Raw genomic sequence first — 23,715 nt, 5'->3', positions numbered from 1 at the left:
CTCCAGGACCATAATTATGAATCAATGATTCACGGTATTCAGGGTTCACGCTCGTCCTGGAAAATTGATGACAAACTTTCCAGTCCTCGAAAACACATGGAAAATTAGAGAAAATGAAAAATGTCCTGGAAAATCTTGTTGTTGTCCTTAAATTTTTTTTTTTTTTTTTTTAAAGTACTTAGTTTTTTCTTTAGTCGAAAACAAAGTGTGTTACTGGCCAAAAATGGTTACCGTTAGTTGCAGAAAGTGCGATGTTCAGGAATGCTGAGTTTTGACCGTATTTTCAATGATGATGTCTTGTGTTGCCACTTGCAGCAGTTAGCTAATGCTATTAACTGCTCAAATGTATGCAGAAAATGTTAATTAGTAAGCAGCTACCTAATTCAGTAACTTGCTAACTAATAATTTTGATGCGATATAAGGTCAACAAGAGATTCATTGTGCAGTGTAGCCAGCTTCATTGATTATAACAGGAGTTTTCACATCAGTGCAGAACTTTGTGAGTTTGCGCTGAAGTGATTGACAGCTGCAGTGATTAAAAAAAGGAAAATCTGTATATAACCCATTTGCAATTTGAAAGTTATTCATGCTGCTAAGTATACACACTGCAAAGTTTTGGGAATGACTAAATTAAATGCGGGATCGAACCCAAAATTATATTGATTGACATGGTGATAACCAGCATCGGACGGGACAGAAATAACTAATAGATCTGCCACATATTCTATTATGTGTTATGGGTTTCTTTGTTGTTCATTGACTTTGTCTTTGACTAATATTTTTATTTTCAAATAGTTAAACAAGACATTTAAATAGTTCCAATATTTTTTGCTATGATATGGACACTGGTAACATATTTGTCATAATGTATGATTAAGAGCTCATTTTAAAAACTGATTTTATAGTTAAGTCATGGCAATAAACTATGGAGGTGTCTGCTGCTGAATAAAAAATAAAAATGGTAATTGTTTTTTTGGTAATTAAACTTTTTATCTCAAAATTCAAAAAAATTCAGAGCTTACATAATTGTGATATAAACTCGCAATTGTGTTATAAAGTCAGAATTATAAATTGCATAACTGTGATATAAACTCGCAATTGCGAGAAAATAAGTCAGAATAGTGAGATACAAAAAAGGTAATTGCGACTTTTTTTTTATTCTGTGGCTTGTGAAACAAACTTCCATATCATAATGTATGATTAAGAGCTCATATTAAAAACTGATTTTATAGTTAAGTCATGGCAATAAACTGTATGCCTTTTAAAGACTTAGAGAGCAATACATTACTTTAGGGTGTGATGCTTGTCTTTTATTCCTGCCATAGTAAAATTGAAAATGTCCTGGAAAAGTCCTGGAAAATGATCGCTGAAAGAGTGGGAACCCTGATTGCTTAAAGCTAACCTACGTATGTGTAGTCTGGCCATCAGAGACTAGAAAGTGCCCTGAAATTGTATGGTTATAATCAAAATGATTTTCCCCTTTCAAAGAAGGGTTTCATTATGTTCATAAACCTTATGCCTTTTAAAGACTTGTGGAGAGAGAAATATTACTTTAGGGTGTGATCCTAGCTTAGCTAGTCTCCTAGCTAGTCTTTTATTTATGCCATATAGTGAAATTGAAAATGTCCTAGAAAAGTTCTAGAAAATAATCAGAAAATAAAAAAAAGAGTGGGAATCCTGGTTATGTACTGTATTGAGTTTGTTTCTTTTTTGAGTAGTGATGCAGTACACATCAGAAATATAGTGTGTGTAGGGATTCATGGGTCAGACCACTTTAAATGTAATTTAAGATTATATGATAAGCCTGCTTTTTAGAAGAAGGATGATAAGCGCATAACTAATGTAGGCCTAAGTATTATTTAAGGTGCAGGTTTGTGCAATGATTTGAAATGAAATTACACTAAACTTTAGACTACATTATGTGCTTCCCTTTTGTTGCATGTTGAGTATATGGGAAAACACCACCACTAGAAATATTTCAAAATGTAAAAAAATATATATTTTCTTGAAGTACTCCTAAGATTTTAAGTTAATATTTTAACATTTAACAGCATATTTGCATGTAATATAATTATTTATTTTTTAACTCTAATAATAAAAAAGACAAAAAATATATTACTATATAACATAATAATAAAATTGTATATAAAATAAAAATGTAACATTTGAGCTGCTTGTGTAAATGAACAGTGCTGCGCTTTGCCCTGAAACACTTGTGTAACTAGCATGTTTTATGTACTTATGGAGCATGTTTTCATTGCACAGATCATTGAAGGGGTGACAGACAGACTTGCAAATAAACATTAAAACTAAATAGAAAAAAATATTTACAGTGAAATATATTTCTATGAGTTTGTATTTTTGAATAACATCACTGTTTGACTGTTTGTATCGCTCCATTTGCCTATACATAGTTTTAGGTACATAGTTTTTTAACTACTCTATATTAAAATCTTGTTTAAACTGTTGTGTAGAAGAAACTTCATGGCAGTGAACAGTCATGCTGATATTCACAACACCGGCACTTTTGTTTGTAATGTTGATTAATGAACATACTGTAGAACTCACTAAGGTTTCATTCTCCCATCCATTGAACCTCAACATTCAGTGTTACATCAGTGTGACCAAGGATGCAGTATTCCATTAAGTCATGTGATTAGCTGATCAGTTTTCTAGTGTTGCAGCTTGACATTAGCCGTGGCAACTCAAATTCAAATAAAAATTCAGACTCAGTTTTAAAACTTATTATTCACTCAAATTAATTACTATAAAGATTTTCAGCTGTTCTGATGTGTCAAAACAATATGTGCTGATATTTTGAACACCGCAATCTTGCTTTTGTGATATTGATTTAGATATCATAAATGTAGGCCTACTATTCAGATCAAAGGTTCAGTGGATCATCCAATTATTTTATGATCTAAAACTAATTTTGTGATAACATGAAAACAAACAATATTATGAACTTCAGCCAAAGGGGTTAGTAAAGGTTCAGCTTTTGTCATTAATTAAAATATAAAGATTATTTTAATGCCAGAGGTCCTAGCCCTGAAAAAGGTCGATGACCGATTTAAATCCGTAATATCTATATTGACAAACATTTTATCCAGTAAGCTTCAAGTGCACAAATTAAATCTGAGCTACTGAAATTTTTCATAACAAGGGTTCAAGAGAATTATATGTCGATGAGTTCTGAACTTTTATTTTGAAATTGTGTATACTGCACCTTTCGTATGATCACAGTGTGTGAGTTCAGGCGAACGTGATTTTGAACGCTAGTCGGAGAGGCGCGCGAGGATTTCTGAGGCGGTGAGTACTTCTTGAAAGTCGTTTAATAAGTTGTATTATCGTGTTAGGGCTTAAATAAAGACTCGTGTTTGTTCTGGTGTTTAGCTGCTGTGTAAAACATATGTTATGGATGTGAAAATATACAGGAAATACTTGTTGTCATTGGGCGCGCGCAGGAACTCCATGTCAAATCTGATAATGAAGTGACTGAACTACGTCCATATGCATCAAAACGACAACAGCCTTCTTTATTATTAGTACTACTATTATTATTATTGAAAATAATTTTTTGAAAATAAAGTTTTCGTGGCGTGATTGTTTTACATATATCACTACAGCAGTAAAACTAAAATAAAAATAATAATAAAAATTAAGTTAACAGTTAATGTTATCCGTAATAATGATAAGAAAAGTAATTACAATGTACCGTAAACTAATCATCATTAAAAATACAATTATAGCGGGATTGTTGTACTTTATCGTCGTGTGAAGTGTAGATGGGTGTTGAGACAGTCACTGCACTGCTAATAGCAGCTAAGCAATGTCACAGTCTAACAGTTAAGCTGTTTTCAAAATGAAGTGTTCACTTCTGTAGTATTAACACATCGTTAACAACATGTGCTGGTGTGTTAATTAAAAAAAAAACCTGAATATGAATATGAGACTTTTTAATTGACTTATTAACTTTTCGATAGCTAATCTAACGGTTAGCATTAGCCGCTTCCGCAATAACAGTCTGTCAGTTTTAGAGAGATGATGCCACTTTACTAACCTAAGACTTTACTAAGAGTTTGATTCAGTTAATTAAGTTAGCAGGTTTTGAAGGGGACTTAGTGATTCGGTTTCTGATTCCCTGTCCCTTGCCAAAAAAAAAAAAAAAAAAAATCCTGAAAGAAATGAAATGTGACAGGATTTCTATTGGATTCATTATTCGGAATCAGTTCTAAAGATAGTTTTGATTCAATCAAGATGCTTTGGGATCAGTTCCAAATTATGATAGCTGTGGGGATCCTGTAAACTTTCTTCAGAATGTGTTGACTCTGATAAGAAACACAAGGTCTTTTTTATTTCCTCATTTTAAGATCTTTGATTTCTATCACTTCTTTATGATAAAACATGAATACATGCACAAAAGTGAATTACAGCTCATAGAAAAATAGTTTCTGCCAGGCAGTACCACAGTTACTTGGTTTATTCGTACTGTAAAAAGATAAGAAATACGTGTTTTTTCTAATCCTTGTGCTGTGCTGAAAACCCTTCACCTAATTTGGTGTTCCCTGTCAAAAATGGCCAGCCTTTTAAAAATCGCTTCTAAATCTCTCGTTATGCTTTGTTATTACCAAATATCGAATTTAATATTTTTTTTATCAGTTTATTTTCTTTAAATTAGCAGAGGTTGGGATCTGATTGATCGTAGGCCTCATTGATCTGAGCTCATTCATCTCAGTTTTTGAGTTGAAAAAGTTCACAAGCTTATTCACCTCAAAAAAAAAAAAAAAAAAACTGAGATGCATGAGCTCAGATCAATGAGGTCTACAATCAATCAGATTCAAAAAGAAATATTCAAAAACCTCTGCTAATTTGGGCCTAAGTATAGTAAATAAAATTTGGTAATAACAAAGCATAACAAGAGATTTTTTTTGTTAAAGCATTTTTTTGTTCCTCTGAGTCAAAATGACTGAAAGATAACATAAGGTCAGCTGTCAGAATCAGTTTGCCTAATGTCTGTTTTTTTTTGTTTTGTTTTTACAGTATTGCTGATACCACATTTCCAGTTTTATTGTAACTATTTTGGTAGAAACTGTATTTTTCACATTTATATTTATTTATTTATTTTGCAAAGTGCAAAATGTATTGGGCCTTTTGTTATGCAGGACCTGCTTCTCTGTCTTAAAGAATCATCCTTGTCTTGATTGCAGGTGCCGCTGCCCGTGTGGACGCAGAATGCAGACCATTAAGTGTGTTGTGGTGGGTGACGGGGCGGTAGGAAAGACGTGCCTCCTTATTTCTTACACGACAAACGCCTTTCCTGAGGAGTACATCCCCACTGTGTTTGACAACTATAGCGCTCAGATGAGCGTCGATGGCCGTACGGTCAGCCTCAACCTTTGGGACACAGCGGGGCAGGAGGAATATGACCGTCTGCGCACGCTGTCCTACCCACAAACGAACGTCTTCATTATATGCTTCTCCATCGGAAGCCCTTCATCATTCGCCAACGTTCGCCACAAGTGGCACCCGGAGGTGTCTCACCACTGTCCCAACGTGCCCATCCTTCTGGTGGGCACCAAGAGGGATCTGCGTTCAGATACGGAAACGGTTAAGAAGCTGAAGGAGCAAGGGCTCGCACCCACTACCAATCAGCAGGGCGGCGCGCTGGCCAAACAGATCGGCGCCGTTAAGTACCTGGAATGCTCTGCGCTCCTCCAGGAGGGTGTGCGGGAGGTGTTCGTGGAGGCTGTTCGCGCAGTGCTCTACCCTGTTACCAAAAAGAATGCCAAGAAGTGTGTGCTCTTATAGTCGGCCATGCATCGGGGACTGCCGACGGATATGAACTCATAAACAAGCTGTGCAGGGGGCGATCCTGGTGTTTGTGTCCATCTCTTCTCATCTTGGCCTCTTTTTTTGCTCTTTAAGGACTTCCTCTGGCTCACTGATTTTGAATTCGCTGACATGTTCACATCTCATTCCTTCACATTACTTGTAAATCAGTCTGTCGCAATTGCTTGCTTATTGTTCTGATGATTAATAACGGTTTATTACCAGGTCCACTCAATGAAAGATACATTAGCAGATAGATTGACAATTGTCCGTCAGGAGTGTGTAGAGCAGGATTGTGGCTTTAATACTGCCTTGACTTACGGTGTCCTGTGCGTTCCGATAAATGTGCAATATAATGAAGACTGAATGAGGTCAACACGTCAGACTTTACGTTTATAGTCCCTTTGTGGGAGGTTTCACAGCCAAATCTTTGATGTGCCTTGGAAATGATTTGTTTCCCCCTAACACACACAGTGTGTTTTATTCGTACCTGTTCAGTCATCATAAAAGTAATATTTGGACAGGTTGAAAAAAATAAGAGGATTGTTTGGGTTGCGATGATGAATTTCATGTAGAAAACTGCAGGATTTATTTCACTCCAAAATCAAAAGAAAAAATGATTATACTTTTCATAAAGAAATTGAAGCTTTTTAGGAGAGTTCAGATTTTTTTTTTTTTAAAGATATTTAGGCACAAAAAAGCCATTTCCTGTAACGCAAGAATGAAGAAAATCTTCCTGTCCACTCACAATGGCTGATTTGTTTTTTAAGATGGTACACCAAATACTATCATGCTGTACATTTCCAGTTATATTTTATATAAATGCAAATGCAAAACGTCTTAATGGTCCAAAATTTTTTAATGCAAAACTTATTTTTTACTTGTGATTTTGGGGTTAAATATGACCCTGAAATTTCTTAATTTAATAGTTTTTGAGATTAACCCATGATCCTGAGAATTGTGCCTTATGTGCTTCTTTAAAGGGCTTCATCCCGCTGCTAAACAAGTATTATATTAGTACTGTTGTCAAGATAGCAGATTTGGGCAGCAGCCCTTATATTCTTCAAAAGAGATTGTCAGTCAGGTTCCTCTGCATGCCGTACTGTAATTCACGATAAAAGCCTTTAGTTCGAGTCAGCCTTATCTACCACCATTGGCACTTTGGTTTCAGCCTGACTCGCTATATAACGCTCCACAAGAGTCATCCGTCATTTGTTTTTAGTCAACGCCTCATTCCTTAGACCCAGCGAACGGCTCGTTCTCGCTGCACTGTGTGACAAAAATGGTGATTTGTCTTTTAAGCCCAAAGACTGAGCAGCAGGCATGCGTGATCCGCTGGGTCCATAGTACAAACCCTGTGCTAAGATGAGTGCCGCTCGCTACTGTTGCGCATTAAAGAAGCACTCAAAACTGTGTACAACGTATACGTACGATTATAAATGTTTCTTTCAAAGATGTTTTTTTGGTTTTAGGCATTTTATTGTTATGATCAACTAAGGTTTTTTGTTCTTATGTTCAGTAAGTGGCCAAATGTTGTCTGTCATGTAACACTTGCCACTGTATTTCAATATCCTCATCTCACATACATGAACCTTTAAAAAAATTAGACTGTTTTTGTTGTTGTCATAAATGTTTTTTTTTGTTCATCTCAGCACAGTTAAAATAATGGTAGCAGGCAGTCAGTGAACTTCAGGCATTATGGAGATATAATGTGTGATATTGTACTTGGCTGTATAAGACCTTTGCATGTGCTGATATGTGATTAGCTTTTATAACTGGAAAAAAACGTGGTTAAACATTTTGCAAAACTGACATTGAATGGCAGCGTGGTGTGAAAAAAGACGCTGCGGAAACCTGTGACTCAATTTAAAATGTTAGACAGCCAATATTTTAGAACTGATTTTTAAACTGCCTTGCCTTTTTAAATTTTTGAACTTTTTGCTTTTTCTTAATTGCCTGACAAACATGGCCAAAGAGTGCCTTTGGATACGAAGATTTATTTTGGAATAACTGGACGTTTGAGTCACACCTGACACCAATCGCAGTGATGTTTCTTTTTGTCATTAAATCCAGGAGTATGTCTCAGCTATTCATTCCTTATTTTGATTTAAATTGAGTGTTGCTGAACTCTATGTAAGCATCACTGTATTGTTGCCAAGATGAAATATGTAAGGGAAATGCTCTCAGAAATGAAATCTGTGTGAACCTTGATATCACTATTAGGTGTGACGGCGTGTGCAGTAGTGAATGACGAGTGATTGTGACTGGTTTCTGTTTCATCCTTTCAGCGTAGCGCGCTGTCATAAGCAGGCAGTGAGCTTCACGCTGCATACGGTCTGTGTGTCTATGGTATGTGGTACTACATTTATACACTGGGAACTCGATTTTGTCAAAATTGCCTTTTTGTAACCAAAATAAATTTGTATAAATGAACTAACCGTGAAATTATTTTAAATTATGCTAAATAAATTTTTACGTACAATTTACTTGCCTTTCTTTGAGGTTCATTGACTGGTGTGATTCATGTGCTCAGTATTTTGGGTAATACAAAACCACAAACTTGGACACTTTGGACTTCAGACATCAGCCTGCCTTCCTGACGCAGAGAGCAGGGCCGCACTGCTGCTGACATGCCAAAGTACAGCACATGTTCACAGTTTCCGCTGCCGCCGTTGCTGCTGCTGCTGCTGTGCACAAGCCACAACAAAGAGCTGACAGAGATCAAGACATGCTGCAAGCAACTCAAATGCACACCTTATTTCACAAGAACAAGTGGCAGGCCAGAGTCAGGCGCATTGCTTTGTGGTTGCAACCTAAATGCTGCCTCTGTTACGAGTGATTTTTTCACTCTTCAGCTGCAAGAAAAAAGTGCTTGTTTTTATTCCTATTTATTTTGAGAAGTAGATTTAAATGTAGAATTATTACTTTTATGTACTCATATAATGGAGTTGCAATATATATATATTTACTTTAATGCAGTTTTTAAATGCTGCACTTTTTATATTTTAAAAAGTATTTTAATGGCATGGTTTCCACTAGATGGCACTAAAGCCTTTAAGCGTTTTCAGAATGGAATACTGGCTCACTAAAACTGAATACTGTGCAGTATAGACTCATAATTCATACCATTTTCTGATCTAAATATGCATAAACTCTTGAGCCAGCCTTTTTCGGTGCAATCATAGCTGCAGCTATGAGAAGCACTACTGGACATGGACAATGTTCCTAGAAATCTAATCTTTATATTCATGTTTTTGATTATAACACACACACACACATATATTTTTGTTTTTTATTGAACTATTTTCAGTAAGTTTCTGTTTATTTATTTACTGCTTGACTCAAGGGCCTGGTTAGACAGGGCTTAGATTGAGCCAGGATTGGGCTTTAGTTAAACTGGGACATTTAAGTAGCTTTAATAAATGTGCCTTAGAAAAAAAAAAAAGGGAAAAACAAACAAACAAACAAAAAAAAACATTACTGGTGTGCATCTTGAGACAAAACTATGGCACTGAGTTTTTGTCTGGGACTAGGATCAAGTTTTAACACAATCTTTTCCCCTTTAGTGCATAAATTCTATATTGATACTTCAAATGTTGCAAAAATTAGTTTGAAACACTTCTTGTTGAGAAAAATGGCTTTAATTCAAATAAATGTGGTCTCACATGACAGAATTAGCCTATACGCAGCATCCATGCTCATGGTGTTGCTCCGGTTAAAGCAATGTTTCTCTGCAATATTCAAGGTGCTTTAAATCTATTATATCCATATTATTAAATTGTATATAAAATTATTTTATTACTATTGGTACGCTATATGGTAAGAATCAGATGCCTCTCAAACAAAAATTCATCTTTATTTTTGTAATTTTGTCTATTTTTTTTTTTCTTGATTACACATCTTAATTTGATGTTCCTTTTATTTTGTAACATTGTAAGTTAAAATGTATTCATTTTGTTCTGAAAATGAAGAAGTCAAATTGCATTCTGTAAACTGTAAAAAATTGTTTCAACTTAAAGTGTTTAGTCAACCTTTAGTCAACTGAAAATGTGAAGTGACAACTTGAATATTTCAGTTAGCCTATCTCAAGTTAAATCGGGGAAAGTTATTCTAATGCAAATCTTATATATTTTAGTTTGGGTGTTACAGCTCACGGGTGTTACCTGCCCATGTATAGCCAGCCCTGGTTGTGAGTTCTAAAAATGTATGAGTGTGAGATCAGTTACAAAAATGCGGTTGTCACTTCTGTAAATAACCAAACTGTGTGTGAACATAACCTAATTAAAGACTCAAATACATGACAACTGTAATCTGTTGCTGTGTGATCAAAAAACTGACCCTAGGTGTGTTCCAAATTGCGTATTTGTGCATTACTACTATATGCCATTTTGTAGTGTAAATAGCGTGATTACTGTGTTCACAATTCCAAAAAGAAAAAGTGCCCTTCAAATTCTCGGATGATGCACTTAATTAATCAAAGAAAAAAAAGAAAAAAAACAAAGTGTAGAATGTTGAACACTTCATGACCTCAACTGTCACAGCTTTAATTATGTAGGGGGAAGGCTATCATCAGACTGCATAGTGTATAGTATGTAATTTGGGACACAGCTCTTGTCATAACTATCCCATCTGTGATGTCATTTTTCTGTATGATTTCCTTGTCACATGACCACGTAATAGCTTTGTACTAATAGACAATATAGGCATAAATAGCTATTTGCATTTTTTTTTTTTTATTAAATAATAATAATAATAATAATAATAATAAAGCACTGCCAATGGCAAATCTTTTTATTATTTAACCCTTTCTTCATTATGATCATAGAATGCTTATACTACATTATTATTATTATTATTTAGGTCAAGACATGAAGCTTCAGCATCCTGGCAAACCTAGTGATTTGGAGGATTTATGAATGAACCTTATTACGAAACTTTGACCCTTTAACATCATTATTTTAGTCATTCCAATAGGAATCAGTGCAAATGGGAATTTCATGTGAGGACGGAAAAGTTGCAAATGCAGATGTCGCTTGTGTTACAACCACCTGGCTCTAAGTGAAGTAACATTACCAAAAAGGGGAGGCCACACAGAAAAGTTTAACAAATAAACATTTAATCAAGAATAAATCAAAATAATACAAAAATAAAGTATAAGTATAAAGAAAGAAACAAAAATAAAACAATCCAGGCTGGAGAGGGAAGATGAAAGGCAGCCTAGTCCAGACAACACCACTGCTCTCTGAATCTCCATCTTTTAAACCCAAACTCCAATCACAGGTAACACTCCACACATGTACCTGACACTCGCTCTGGAAGAGAGGCAAAACCACGGAACAACACCACCTAGTGGACGAATATAAAAAGAACACTCAGGGCCGTAACACTCAAGTTAGTCACATGAAGTCGCTGTGCAGACCAACAAAGCTGCTTGGTTTTAATTTGTGAGCTGTGCTTTATACATCACTATGCTATTGACAATGGACAATGGATATTTTTTGCATACAATATGTCACTGAAATTTCGCTAATATGACGCACCTTTAAAATAAGTTATGCTAACATAAGTACGTGAGGGTCACTGCAGTGCGTTTAACTGATATCCTGGCTTTGACACATGGTAATACTTAAGTATCTGAACTGAGTGAGTTATACAAGGACAGAAATGTGACACTGCAGGAGTGAGAGATGATTCTCCTTGAACAGTCACAGCATTGAGCCATATGTAACCCAGGCTCAAAAACATTTGTAGTCTGAGTCCGTTTTATGAAAACGGTTAGACTAAATAACCAAGGAATGTAAAGAAAAATAATAAATAATAAGATAAAAGATGGGATACAAAATATTTCACATTAAATATGGTTTGTTTATAAAATAAGGCAACATGTAAATAATTGCAGTAAATCATTATTCCATTTTAAGCTCTTGGTCTGTGCTACGCAGGTGAGCAGCCAATTGAGTGTAATTAGGTCAAGCTGACTTCACCCCCTAGAGAAGCTGCTTGAAGAGGAAAGATAGAGAGAGCACGAGAAGAGAAGCGTGAGCTAGAAGCTGTGCAAAATCTTGATTTATTAGATTTTATTAGGAAATACACCTGCGAGGAACAAATAGCGTTATTAAGTATTAAGTTATTTTGTAGATATTTTGTTGAGAAACAAAATTTAGTAGTTTTTGGAAGAACTTACCTTTATTCTGTTGATCTGTGTGACCATTGTCGCGCTGACATCCAATGGAGTAGGCCATTGTTACGTCATCCAGTAAAAACCTGAAAGAAAATAAGAAATATCATTAATACACAAGGGAATCGGTGAGTTAAAATGTCTATTTTTGTATACACGTTGAAATGTGGTGATTCAATGATGTATTTATGTGTTTTCAGAGAAAAAGATGTTCCCGTTTTGTATAGAGTAAATGTATACACGGTTCAAATGTGCATCGTGTGAAACGATGAGAGACGCTTATCTTTTTGTCTTCGTAGACATCTGCATTGCATCGCCTCCAACAAAATATTTTATTGGGTTCTTGAAGGTTTGGAGTATTTACTACTTTTGAGCACTGGATCATTCATTACAAGGAACTGAGGAAAGAAAATATCATTCATTATTATTTGGACTGACATTATTGAACTGTACATTCTAAGAGTTACTGATACTGAACTGATACGCATTCATACAATTTTGTTTATTTTTTGCACGTTTACAGTGTAAACTTGTATATGTGATTCCACATAGATACTAATATTTGGGTTTATTGCTTTATATTTGTTGTACTTGAGTATACATATTTGAGTTGTGTATATAAGTTTGAACTCTAAAGTGCTAAAATTAAGTTAATATTGGCATAAGGTCATCATATAGAAAAAGAAGGGGGCTCAAACCTAGAATTGAACATTTGAGTTATATACAATTGAATTTATTTTGGAGGAAGGATTTTTTTTTATATTTAAAGTCTCCATTTCAGTTCATTTTGGTTATTTTATTTCGTTGAATTTAAAGTTGATTTATATACTTTTAAATTTATATTTCTTTTGCTTTGTTTTTGCCTTTCATACAGTATCATTGACATACTCAATTTATGTATTCTGTCAAACCCCAAAAACTATCTTACCTTATAAATAAGTGCATTTAAATCATATACGTATGTGTGTGTGTGCCTTGCCTTTTACGAATCCTTGCGTCTTCTGATTGGTATTAATCTGGCCTACAGTGTTCCTACAATTAATCATCTAAATCGTGAGTCATTGTCCCTTTTAAATAGTGACAAATAATCATCTAAATAGTGAGTCATCGTCCCTTTTACTGTGAGCTAACCCCTAAATCGCCTGACGGGGTTACACTCATTTGTGGCGAGCCAGCCAGGATGCAAAATAAACATCACACACACACACTGCAAAAATGCTTTTCTTACTTAGAGTTTTTGTCTTGTTTCTAGTCCAAATATATAAAAATTCTTCAATCAAGAAACATTTTCTAGACAAGTAAAAACTGTCTTGTTTTCAGAAAAAATAAGTCAAAATTAAGTGCGTTTTTCCTTCAAACAAGCAAAATAATCTGCCAATGGGGTAAGCAAAATTTCAAACCAAAAACAATATTATTTTGCTTACCCCATTGGCAGATTATTTTGCTTGTTTTAAGGAAAAACTCACTTAATTTTAACCTAGGATATCTAAGTCCACTAAAGGAGGGAGAGCATTTACACATTTAGCTTCTAAACTCTGGAATAGCCTTACTGATAATGTTTGGGGCACAGACTCAATCTCCCAGTTTAAATCTAGATTAAAGACGCATCTCTTTAGCCACTGTCCCGAGGTGACTAGAGTGTACATCTGCTTCAGTTTGGATCCAGCCTCTTATGAAGACTTCAGATGACGTACGATCTGTTTTCAACGATCGTAGAAATAGTGAAGCAAAAGAATAACAAACAGAACAAAATGGAGGTTGTAGAGAAATAATACGTGACAGTCCCAAACGCTATTTTAATTAGTGGCATAACTGGAACTGAAATGGATGAGGAAATATTAGACTTTGTGAAACAGTATGGGTCAATTAATAGAATCATCCCAGTAAATTATACTAGCTTAGAGTCAAAGAATTCTTTAATAGTTGAATTCAACTTGGGACTGGCGGTGCAAACCCACCACAAATTTTTGAGGATTTTTGAAGGGCATGTTAGTTCATATTCATGAGACGGTTGTGCCAAAGCCATATCCTGAGCCCGCCCTTGTTGAAGCTGATGACACTCCCCAAACTGATTTCACTCTTAAGCAGTCTCAGGCACCAACAAATGCTGCATATCACAATGTTCCGCCAGTGTCCGCAGCCACAAGCGCAGAATCCCCATCACTCACTGTCAGTGACTTAAACCCACCTGTAGTGCAAAAAGTTGTGGTAGAGCATCTTGTACACACTAGTGACTTTGCGATATCTGGGAACTCACCATCGCCACTCCGTGCTTTCTCTGGGCGAACTCCCCATCCACCCATTGAAGTCGCCAGCACTGAACTTCTCTTCCAAGACCCAATGGTCTCTGATTTTTGCAGAGTCTGTGAGGGTCTCCTGTCCCCGGTGGCAGACATTGTAAAATCCCTTAGTCCCACAGCATCGCCTTCAGCTTGCATTCAGCTTCTTGATTCTGCTTTTGCACCCATCAAGGATGGTGATGAATAATTCGCCAAATTTCTGAACCCAGGTGAAAAGCTGTCTGCTTATTTACTTATTTATATACTTTTGCACATGATATTACAAACCACTATGTGACGTGATTGAGTGCTTAGCTCAAAAATTAACAAGCATCTGCCTAAACAGTTTTGCAGAGGATGCAGCAGAAAAAGGATTACCTCTGTTCTTTGCTGAGCTAATGACAATGTTACGTATAGAGGAGAGCAAACATGCTTCAAAAAGTGCACGGATGAAACAAAACTTGGGAAGTTCTAAGCAGTGTGTTGTAATACAGTCTCAAACTGCTAATGGAGACGATGTGACTCAGTTGCAGTACTGCTCAGTTACCAAGTCAAATAACAGAGCTCCAAAAGCAGCTTGCAGTACTAACCACAAAGCAGTCCAAAGACAAATCAAATCCTAAGATGAGTGCTGTCAAACCCGTGAATAAGCAGAGCACAAATTGTCCCAAGGGAAAAGACAAAGACAAATCGCAGCCAGCTAGACCTAAACTGTGTTACTACTTTAGATGTGGAAAGGATGGGCATATTGCCAGATCCTGTTCAAAAGATCCAAATACCATGTTAGTAGCAGAAAAGAGAGAGCAACTCATGAAGCGCCAGAACAAATGGGATTTGCAGTATGGCAAACCCAAGCCATGGTTAAACTAGAAGCAATAGGAACACGACAGTCAGTTTTACCCAGAGGACTAAGTGGGGCTAGATGCACCGCCCAAGTAGACATAGCAGGAATGACGTGTGACTGTTTGCTCGACACTGGTTCAGAAGTCAACACCATCACACAGTCTTTCTACAACAGAAATCTTGGGACCAACAAATTCACTCTTTAGATCATTTGCTTGAGGTTGAGAGTGAGGAATACGGCTTGAAACTTGCCCCAGAAAAATGCATCTTTGCACAGACCTCAGTCAGGTATATTGGACACATAGTGTCTGACAAGGGAGTGCAAACAGACCCAAACAAAGTAACAGCTCTCAAAACCTGGCCGGTTCCTAGGAATTTGAAAGAACTTTGGTCCTTCCTAGGATTCTTTAGTTATTACCATCACTTTGTCAAAGATTTTTCCAAAAAAGTCAAGCTCTTAAATGACTTAACTTCAGGATATCCCCCTACTCGTCAGGGCATCAAGTCAAAAAAAACAAAACAATGGTTATTATCAAAATCCAAAGGATTTCTTCAACAGTAGGTGGACAACTGCTTGTCAAAAGGCATTTGATCAAATCATTGAGGAACTCACTACTGCCTCTATATTAGCATTTGCTGACCCCAAGTTACCATATATCCTGCATATGTATGCTAGCACATCAGGACTAGGTGCCGCTCTATACCAAGAGCAGGATGGACAAGTAAGGGCTATTGCTTATCTAGAGAACCCTAAGTAGCCCGCCCATAAACTAGAATTCCTAGTGTTGAAGTGGGCAGGCATAGAGAAATTTCTCAATTTCCTTTATGGCAGCACCTTTAGGGTAGTGACAGATAGCAACTCCCTAACTTATATTCTTTCTACTACCAAGCTTGACGCGACAGGGTATAGGTGGTTAGCAGCGCTCTCTACTTCCGATTTCAAACTGCAGTACAGGTGCGGAAAGCAAAATGTTGATGCCGACGGGGTGTCTCAGCGACCTCATTCGGAACTCCCTGTAGACAATACTTCTCAAGATGAGCAAAACTGAATACTTACCTTTGCTGAACAGCTCACTGCAGAAGCTGGAGTGCAAGAGATCAGTAATGAAGTAGTAAGAGCTATTTGCGACAGTTGTCTTACCCAGTGTTCTGGGTATTCATGACTTACCTGTTGCTTTCATCAGTTCTCTGACAATGCGGACAGCTGCAGTGCGTGATGTTTATTTGCAAGAAGACCAGTGTGCAGGGCTACCAACTATTCCCCATATATCTCCTTCAGAAATCCAAAGGGCACAATTGGCTGATCCCTGTATTAGAGAAGTCATTACTGAAATTCAGACTGGAGTAATAACTGATCATTTTACTAAATACGCCATTGCTATTCCTACCGTGACCCAGAAAGCTAAGACTGTTGCAGAGTGTCTGTGGGAGCAGTTCATATGTTTTTATGGCAATCCTGAATGCCTTCACAGCGATCAAGGCTCTGATTTTGAATCACACCTAATCAAAGAATTGTGTGATATTGCTGGGGTGTGGAAAGTCAGAACAAACCCATACCATCTGAGGGGAAACCCTGTTGAAAGATTCAACAGAACTCTACTAACTATGCTTGGAACCCTGGAAGCCAAGAAGAAAAGCTACTGGAAGGAGTTTGTAAAACCACTCGTACATTCTTATAACTGCACCACAAATGAAACCACCGGATTTAGCCCTAATTAGCTAATGTTCGTGTAACAACCTAGGCTTCCAGTAGATTTAGCATTTGAATTACCTATCAGAGATAAGGCAGATGTGACACATTCTCAGTATGTAAAGAACCTCAAGTCAAGCCTTGAGGATAGTTTTCGGATTGCAGCTGAAAATTCCAAAAAGATGGCTGAGAAAAATAAAACTCATTATGGCAAACATGTGACAGCATCAGAGTTGAACAAAGGTGACAGGGTACTTGTGAGAAGCATCAGATCGAGAGGAAAGAATAAACTTGCCGACAAATGGGAGGAAACAGTCTATGTGGTGGTAGACCAATGTGGTGATTTAACTGTGTACAAAGTATGTCCTGAATTTCAAACAGGACCCATTTGAACTTTACATCGTGACTTGTTGCTTCCTTGCAGAACCCTATCCTCTGATGTGAGTGAACTCGAGTTACAAAGTTTAGTTCCCAAGCGCAAAACTCGCAGTAAAGCGGTTGGTGAAAATCCTGAAGAACATAGTCCCGATTCATAAGAGGAAGTTTATTATACAAGACCCCAATCTGAAGTTGTAAGCGAGTCTTTCACAGTTCATACTTCCAAAGCGACACAACCTGGAAAGAAGGACATTGCCCAGTCCTTGAAAACAGGCTTAGTGAGTGAAACGCCTGAACGTCAGCTTACTGAAAATTTACCTGTTAATCCTGAGGAAAACTTACCTGGGAATCCTGGAGTCCAACCTGAAAGAGAAGAATCTGTTGACTTAACCCATTCAACTACCTTGATAGCACAAAATCCAAGCTTTAATGGAGAACCTTCCATGCCAGAGTCCAGTTCGGCTGGAGAGGAATTAAATGATGCAGAAAATATTAAAACCGATATAGACACCTTCGAACATGAAGTACACACACACACACACACACACACACAAAATGAGTTGAGGAGGTCTGTTCGGGCAAAAGAGAAACCCAAAATCTTGACTTACCCTAAATTGGGAAATCCTTTGATAACCACAGTTCAGTCCCTTCTTCAGGGCCTGAACGATGCCTTCTCAGAGTCCCTGCAAGATTATTCACAATTGAGTTCTCCTACATTAAAAGAGTATGCTGCCACTAGCAACATGCAAAGGGACTTGCATGGTTTTAAGGGGGATGGTGTAACCCAGGCTTAAAAACAGTTGTCGTCTGAGTCAGTTTTATGAATACAGTTAGACTAAATAACCAAGTAAAGAAAAATAATAAATAATAAGACAAAAGATGAAATACAAAATATTTCACATTAGATATGGTTTGTTTATAATATAAGGCAACATGTAAATAATTGCAGTAAATTATTATTCTATTTTGAGCTCTTGGTCTGTGCTGTGCAGGTGAGCAGCCAATTGAGTGTAATTAGGTCAAGCTGATGCTGCCCCTAGAGAAGCTGCTCAAAGAGGAAATATAGAGAGACCACGAGAACAGAAGCGTGAGCTAGAAGCTGTGCAAAATCTTGATTTATCCTATTTTATTGGGAAATACACCTGCAAAGAACAAATCACGCAAGTTATTTTGTAGATATTTTGTTGAGAAACAAAATTGAGTAGTTTTTGGAAGACCTTACCTTATCCTTTTGATCCTTGTGACCGTCGTCGCGCTGAAATTTAATGGAGTAGGCCATTGTTGCATCTGGTAAAAACCTGAAAGAAAATAAGAAATATCATTAATACACAAGGGAATCGGTGAGTTAAAATGTCTATTTTGTATACACGTTGAAATTTGGTGATTCAATGTTTTACTGATGTGTTTTGAGAGAAGAAATGTTCTGTTTTCTATGGAGTAAATGTATACACTGTTATAAAAATATGTACAGAGCTGTAAAGATGTATGTGAGTTTAGTGAAGTGTGGATTGATTAAAATATCGTTCCGTGTGTGTGCACAAGCCAGTTTTGTTATCTCAGAATCTAGATTCTGGATCCTTCTATTCGTGGGCTGCATTGATACGAACACTTCAAATGTGAATCGTGTGAAGATGGCAAACCAAACCATGAAACGACGAGAGACCTTTTTGTCTTTTCTTTTTGTCGTAGACATCTGCATTGCATGGCCTACAACAAAATATTTCATTGGGTTCTTGAAGGTTTGTAGTATTTATTACTTCTTGAGCACTGGATCATTCATCATAAGGAACTGAGGAAAGAAAATATCATTTGTTATTATTTGGACTGACATTATTAAACTGTGCATTCTAAGAGTTACTGATACTGAACTGATACGAATTTATACAATTTTGTATATAAATGTTTACGGTGTAAATTTGTATATGTGATTCCACATACATACTAATAGTTGGGTTTATTGCTTTATATTTGTTGAACTTGAGTATATGTATTTGAGTTGTATATACAAGTTTGAACTCTAAAGTGCTAAAATTTAGTTAATATTGGCATAAGGTCATATAGAAAAAGAAGGGGGTCAAATACAATACAGGGAGTCATATATAATTTAAATTATTTTGGAGGAATGATTTTTTTTTTGCATTTAAAGTCTCCACTTCAATTCATTTTGGTTGTTTTATTTGGTTAAGAGTTGCATTTAAAGTTGATTTATATACTTTTAAATGTTCATTTCTTTTACTTTGTTTTTTCGCCTTTTATACAATGTCATTGACATACTCAATTTGTGTATTCTGTCAAACCCCAAAAACTTACTTTGTCTTACTTTATATAAATAAGTGCATTTAAATCGTGTGTGTATGTATGCCTTTGCCTCCTACTAATCCTTGCTTCTTCTGATTGGGACTAATTTGGCCTACAGTGTTCCTGCAAATAATCATCTAAATTCTAGTGAGCCATTGTCCCTTTTACTGTGAGTTAACCCCTAAATCACCCAAAGGGGTTACACAGACATCTGTGAAGGCTGAGAATTATTTAGATTTATAAGGATTTCACCTCAAAGTTGTTTCTTCATTAATATTTTGCAGTTGTCTGTTGTTTTCACATTGCAGTCCAGATTGAAGGGTTGAGTCTCATCAGTGAATTTGTTTAGCCTGTTATCTAGTTGTGATTCAGACTAGACAGACAGCTGTCCTGAGAAATCTGAGTATCTGAAAAAAATCTGAATAAACTGATTTCTCTTCCTTTCTATAACACTTTAGCACAGCAAGTGTGTGACACAAAAACTAGACCATTTAATGAAAAGAAAAAAAAAAAAAAAAACAGGAACAAGAGCAATTCCTATTATTGTCATGATGTTTAAACCTGAATGTTCCCACTATAGTCTGTCAACACTGCAACAGCAAATTACAACATTCAAGTTATAGGTGTGTAAAATTAAATGAGAATGCTTACAGTGTAGCCAGTGTAACAGTTATGGAAAGTTAACTTTATTATTGTCACATGAACATTCTGTTTTGTTCTATTTTGGTTTTGTTTTTACTCTGTCTGCTTAGTTACCTGTTTCCTATGTTCCTTTGTTCCCGCCAGTCGTTTGTCATGGATATTCATTAACGATCACAACTGTTAGTCTTTGAGTTCATTAACATTGTGTATTTAAGTTCCTCTTTCCCTTCTATTCATTGTCCGGTATTGTTGTGTTTTACACACTGTGGTGTCGTTTGTGTTTCTTCACTCTTGAATTATCAGAGTCACTTTGAGTCACTTGTGGGGAACAACAACTGCTCATTATTTGAATACATCGATTACACACTGTGTGTGGCTGGTTCTCCACTAATTGTTGAGGAGAAAGCCTGCTCTCAACCAGCTATACTTGTCCCAACCCTGCCTAACCAAAATCCTCCAGTGGACCCAGCCAGTCATCACCCCAATGCATGGACATTAAGCCAGAGCCCACCACAGACTGGGAGCTCATGCCTGCCATGATAAACGAGCCAGAGCCTGAGACAAAAACAGAGCCTACCATCGCCCCAGAGCCCGAGCCCCAATGTGAGTCTGACCAGGTGTGTGAGCCAGCTCCACCGTGTATCGCTGTGGGAGTTTTGGTGAAATACGAGGGAATCGAGGAACACCCTGACCACAATCCCACCACTGAGGGTGAGCCTCTGTTAAATATGATTATTATGAGGAATTGATATGGACATTCTGTTGAATGTCTGCCTGTGCCACAGACTTATGAGCCATCCGCTACACTCCGTCTCTCCACCCCTTTGGCTCCACCAGGCTCCACCTTCCCTCTGACTCCGCCTTGGTCCTCAGTCTCACCGGCTTTGCCTCAGGCACTCTGACTCCAGCTTGGATGCTTGTCGCTGCAGCTCTGCCTCAGCCTCCAGGACCATCGGTATCTCCCGGTCCCATCTGTTCTCCGTCTGTACACAGGGCTCAACTTCCATGGCTCCATCTCCGTCAGTCGTCCCCTGGGTGTCGTCAGCGTCAAGACTCCACTATGGCTCCTCGTTCCGCCGTGGTCTCTCATCCTGGCTGTCCTCTGGCTACTTCAGACAATGTGATTTTCGGTGATCGAGATCTGGCAGCAGCTCATTTTTCCTCTTGGGCGAGCAATCTGCTCACAGCTTATCCTGCCCATGGAATTCGCCATAGGCCAGCAAACCAATGAGAACGCGGGACAATGATGACGTTCCATAACAAAAGCACAAAGGCGCAAAAGCTGCTGTAAATCAGCTTACCCGGAAGACTCCGTAACTGGCAGATTTAAAGAAAATTGCCGTCGTTTGTCAAATAAATAAATTACGGACAGTTACATACGTATTACCAACATTTTATCATGTAGGCTTTATGGTACACCTGAAACAAAGGATTTAATAGTAATTTATAGTGTTAATATTACTAATTGCCAAGTCCACGAACATCTTGGGTATGCAGAGCATTCGCAGCTTATATGGACCGCACACCACTGGTATATAGTCCGTTAATAGCCATATAATGTCCAAAGCTGAAGCTGTCCGTGTTCAAACAAATAATGCTCTCACTTGCGACGAATTCACTCCAAATGCTAATACAGCCTCTGATTCCTCTGAATCTGGAGCAGTTGTAGGAAATCCAATAGCCACAAGTTTATTATGACAATATTTCTTAACAGACTTAAGTGCACTTCTTAAACATACATTTTAAATCATTATGTTTTTTAGTGCTTCAAAGAAGTACACTTATTTTGATATATTGACTAATACACTAAAGCACAAGTAAAATAATTTATTTTAATTTCAACTTAGTGTGTTGTCCGAAATTACATTTGTTATTGTATTTTAAATTTGTTTAGTCTTCAGTATGTACTTAAAGCCTTAATGCACTTGAAATTTATTTTTCTTTTAAACTTAAATGCTTATACAGTATACTCCAGTACAAATTAAAGTTTACATTTTCATCACCAGCTCCTCCTCTATGAACTCAACTACAAGTGTCAGTTATCTACATAATTTTTGACATAAAGTGTCATTTATGAGAGGAGTACTATTTTTGTACTTAATGTAATCGTAATGTACTGTATACATCTGTATAGAATACTTTCAATATCATTATGTTGTTCTAAACTGCTTAAGCACACATTTAATTGCAAGCAAAAGTTTAACAAATCTAAACAAAATTAATTTGCATTCAAATTCAGTTAAATACATTTAAGTTTAATCAGACTACACTACACTGTAAAAATGATTGACTTTTAGTTAGGTGAATGAGGCAAGTTCTGTCAACTAACAGACTACACAAAAAGATGAGTTACAACCACTTCAACTTGCACAGAAATGGAAAACCTGAAATAACATTTAACCATGCACAAAATGAATCAACTAATTAATTAATGCACATGATCGGGAGACACACACTCACAAAACTATAGGAACACAGGAGGAGACAGGAAACAAGGAAGACGTAGGAGATCGCTGGAGACGTTGGAGATCTAAAACAAGGGTCCTTAAGGTTAGCTTGGGAATACAGTCCTTTACCAAACGAGAACGGACATTGAACTGAAGTGAGTCGAGTGCTTAAGTATCTGTGGTGATGAGTGGATGATGAGTATCAGGTGCAGGTGAATGCTGAGTGGAGGAGTGAGTGCAGGTGTGGGCCAGGGAGGATCATGGGAAATGGAGTCCGGGAATGACGGGAACTGTAACAATGACGCACTACTTCACCAAAGTTTGAAAAATACGCTGTCCACCATGCTTCTGTAATCGTGATGCGTGAGGCAATATTGCTGATCAAACATGATGAGAACAAAGAAGAGCGACGTTTGGATGATTGCCGAGACGTTATGTACTACAAATAATGGGTCAAGTAAGTATATCTCAATATATGCTTTCTTTATTTTTTATTTTAGGCTTGCCATTTGTGTGGTTTCCACCATAACATGGCAGTTCTTATTGCCATTAAGAGTGTATTTAGTTTAATCGCAGATAGTAGGAAGACGCAATATGGTCTCGGGAGATGTATTAATTAAAGGATGAATTCACTTTGAAATGAAAATTACCCCATGATTTACTCACCCTCAAGCCATCCTATGTGTATATGACTTTCTTCTTTCGGACGAATACAATCAGAGTTATATTAATAAACACCCTAATGCTCTTTATAATGGCAGTGCACGGAAACCGTTTGAAGCTCAAAAAAGTGCATCCATCCATCATGAATGTACTCCACACGGCTCCAGGTTAATAAGGGCCTTCTGAAGCAAGGTGATGCGTTTGTGTAAGAAAAATATCCATATTTACCATGTTATAAAGTAAAATAACTAGCTTCCAGCCATACGGATTCTACTTACGTCTAAAGCGCAACTTACATGACGTATAACATAGGAAGTAGCGTAGTATGTCATGGCGTAGTGTAATATCAGTAGCATCACATCACGTAAGTTACATCACATAAGTTACTGCCATTATAAAGCTTGGGAGCATCAGGGTGATTAATAATATAACTCTGATTGTATTCGTTTGAACGAAGAAAGTCATATA

At 37.0% G+C, this 23,715-nt stretch overlaps 1 protein-coding gene and 1 long non-coding RNA gene across 3 annotated transcripts; one reads left to right on the top strand and one right to left on the bottom strand.

The window, feature by feature from the left end:
* The first annotated feature begins 3,153 nt into the window (after positions 1 to 3,153).
* rhogd (ras homolog gene family, member Gd) lies at positions 3,154 to 8,315 on the top strand. Its single transcript, XM_051859872.1, has 2 exons — positions 3,154 to 3,309; positions 5,208 to 8,315. The coding sequence occupies exon 2, from the start codon at positions 5,233 to 5,235 to the stop codon at positions 5,806 to 5,808; it is 576 nt and encodes a 191-aa protein (XP_051715832.1). The 5' UTR covers positions 3,154 to 3,309; positions 5,208 to 5,232; the 3' UTR covers positions 5,809 to 8,315.
* Positions 8,316 to 8,784: 469 nt separating this feature from the next.
* LOC127494275 (uncharacterized) lies at positions 8,785 to 22,852 on the bottom strand. 2 transcript variants are annotated; one of them, XR_007924840.1, is made up of 5 exons: positions 22,598 to 22,852; positions 18,861 to 18,986; positions 18,420 to 18,495; positions 12,014 to 12,093; positions 8,785 to 11,175 (listed from the first exon to the last, which is right to left on the bottom strand). It is a non-coding gene; the product is annotated as an uncharacterized LOC127494275 (long non-coding RNA). The 2 variants fall into 2 exon arrangements; XR_007924839.1 differs by having other exon boundaries at positions 8,785 to 11,825; positions 22,598 to 22,850.
* Between the last annotated feature and the right edge of the window lie 863 nt (positions 22,853 to 23,715).

The sequence above is a fragment of the Ctenopharyngodon idella genome, chromosome 14 (genome assembly GCF_019924925.1).
Source record: "Ctenopharyngodon idella isolate HZGC_01 chromosome 14, HZGC01, whole genome shotgun sequence".
In the NCBI taxonomy this organism is placed as follows: Eukaryota; Metazoa; Chordata; class Actinopteri; order Cypriniformes; family Xenocyprididae; genus Ctenopharyngodon; species Ctenopharyngodon idella.
The sequence above is the reverse complement of the archived record's forward strand: the minus strand, read 5'-3'. Positions and strand labels throughout refer to the sequence as shown.

Bases quoted from the DNA above. Each gene is read 5' to 3' on its own strand.
- rhogd (XM_051859872.1), top strand. From the start codon at position 5,233: ATGCAGACCATTAAGTGTGTTGTGGTGGGTGACGGGGCGGTAGGAAAG.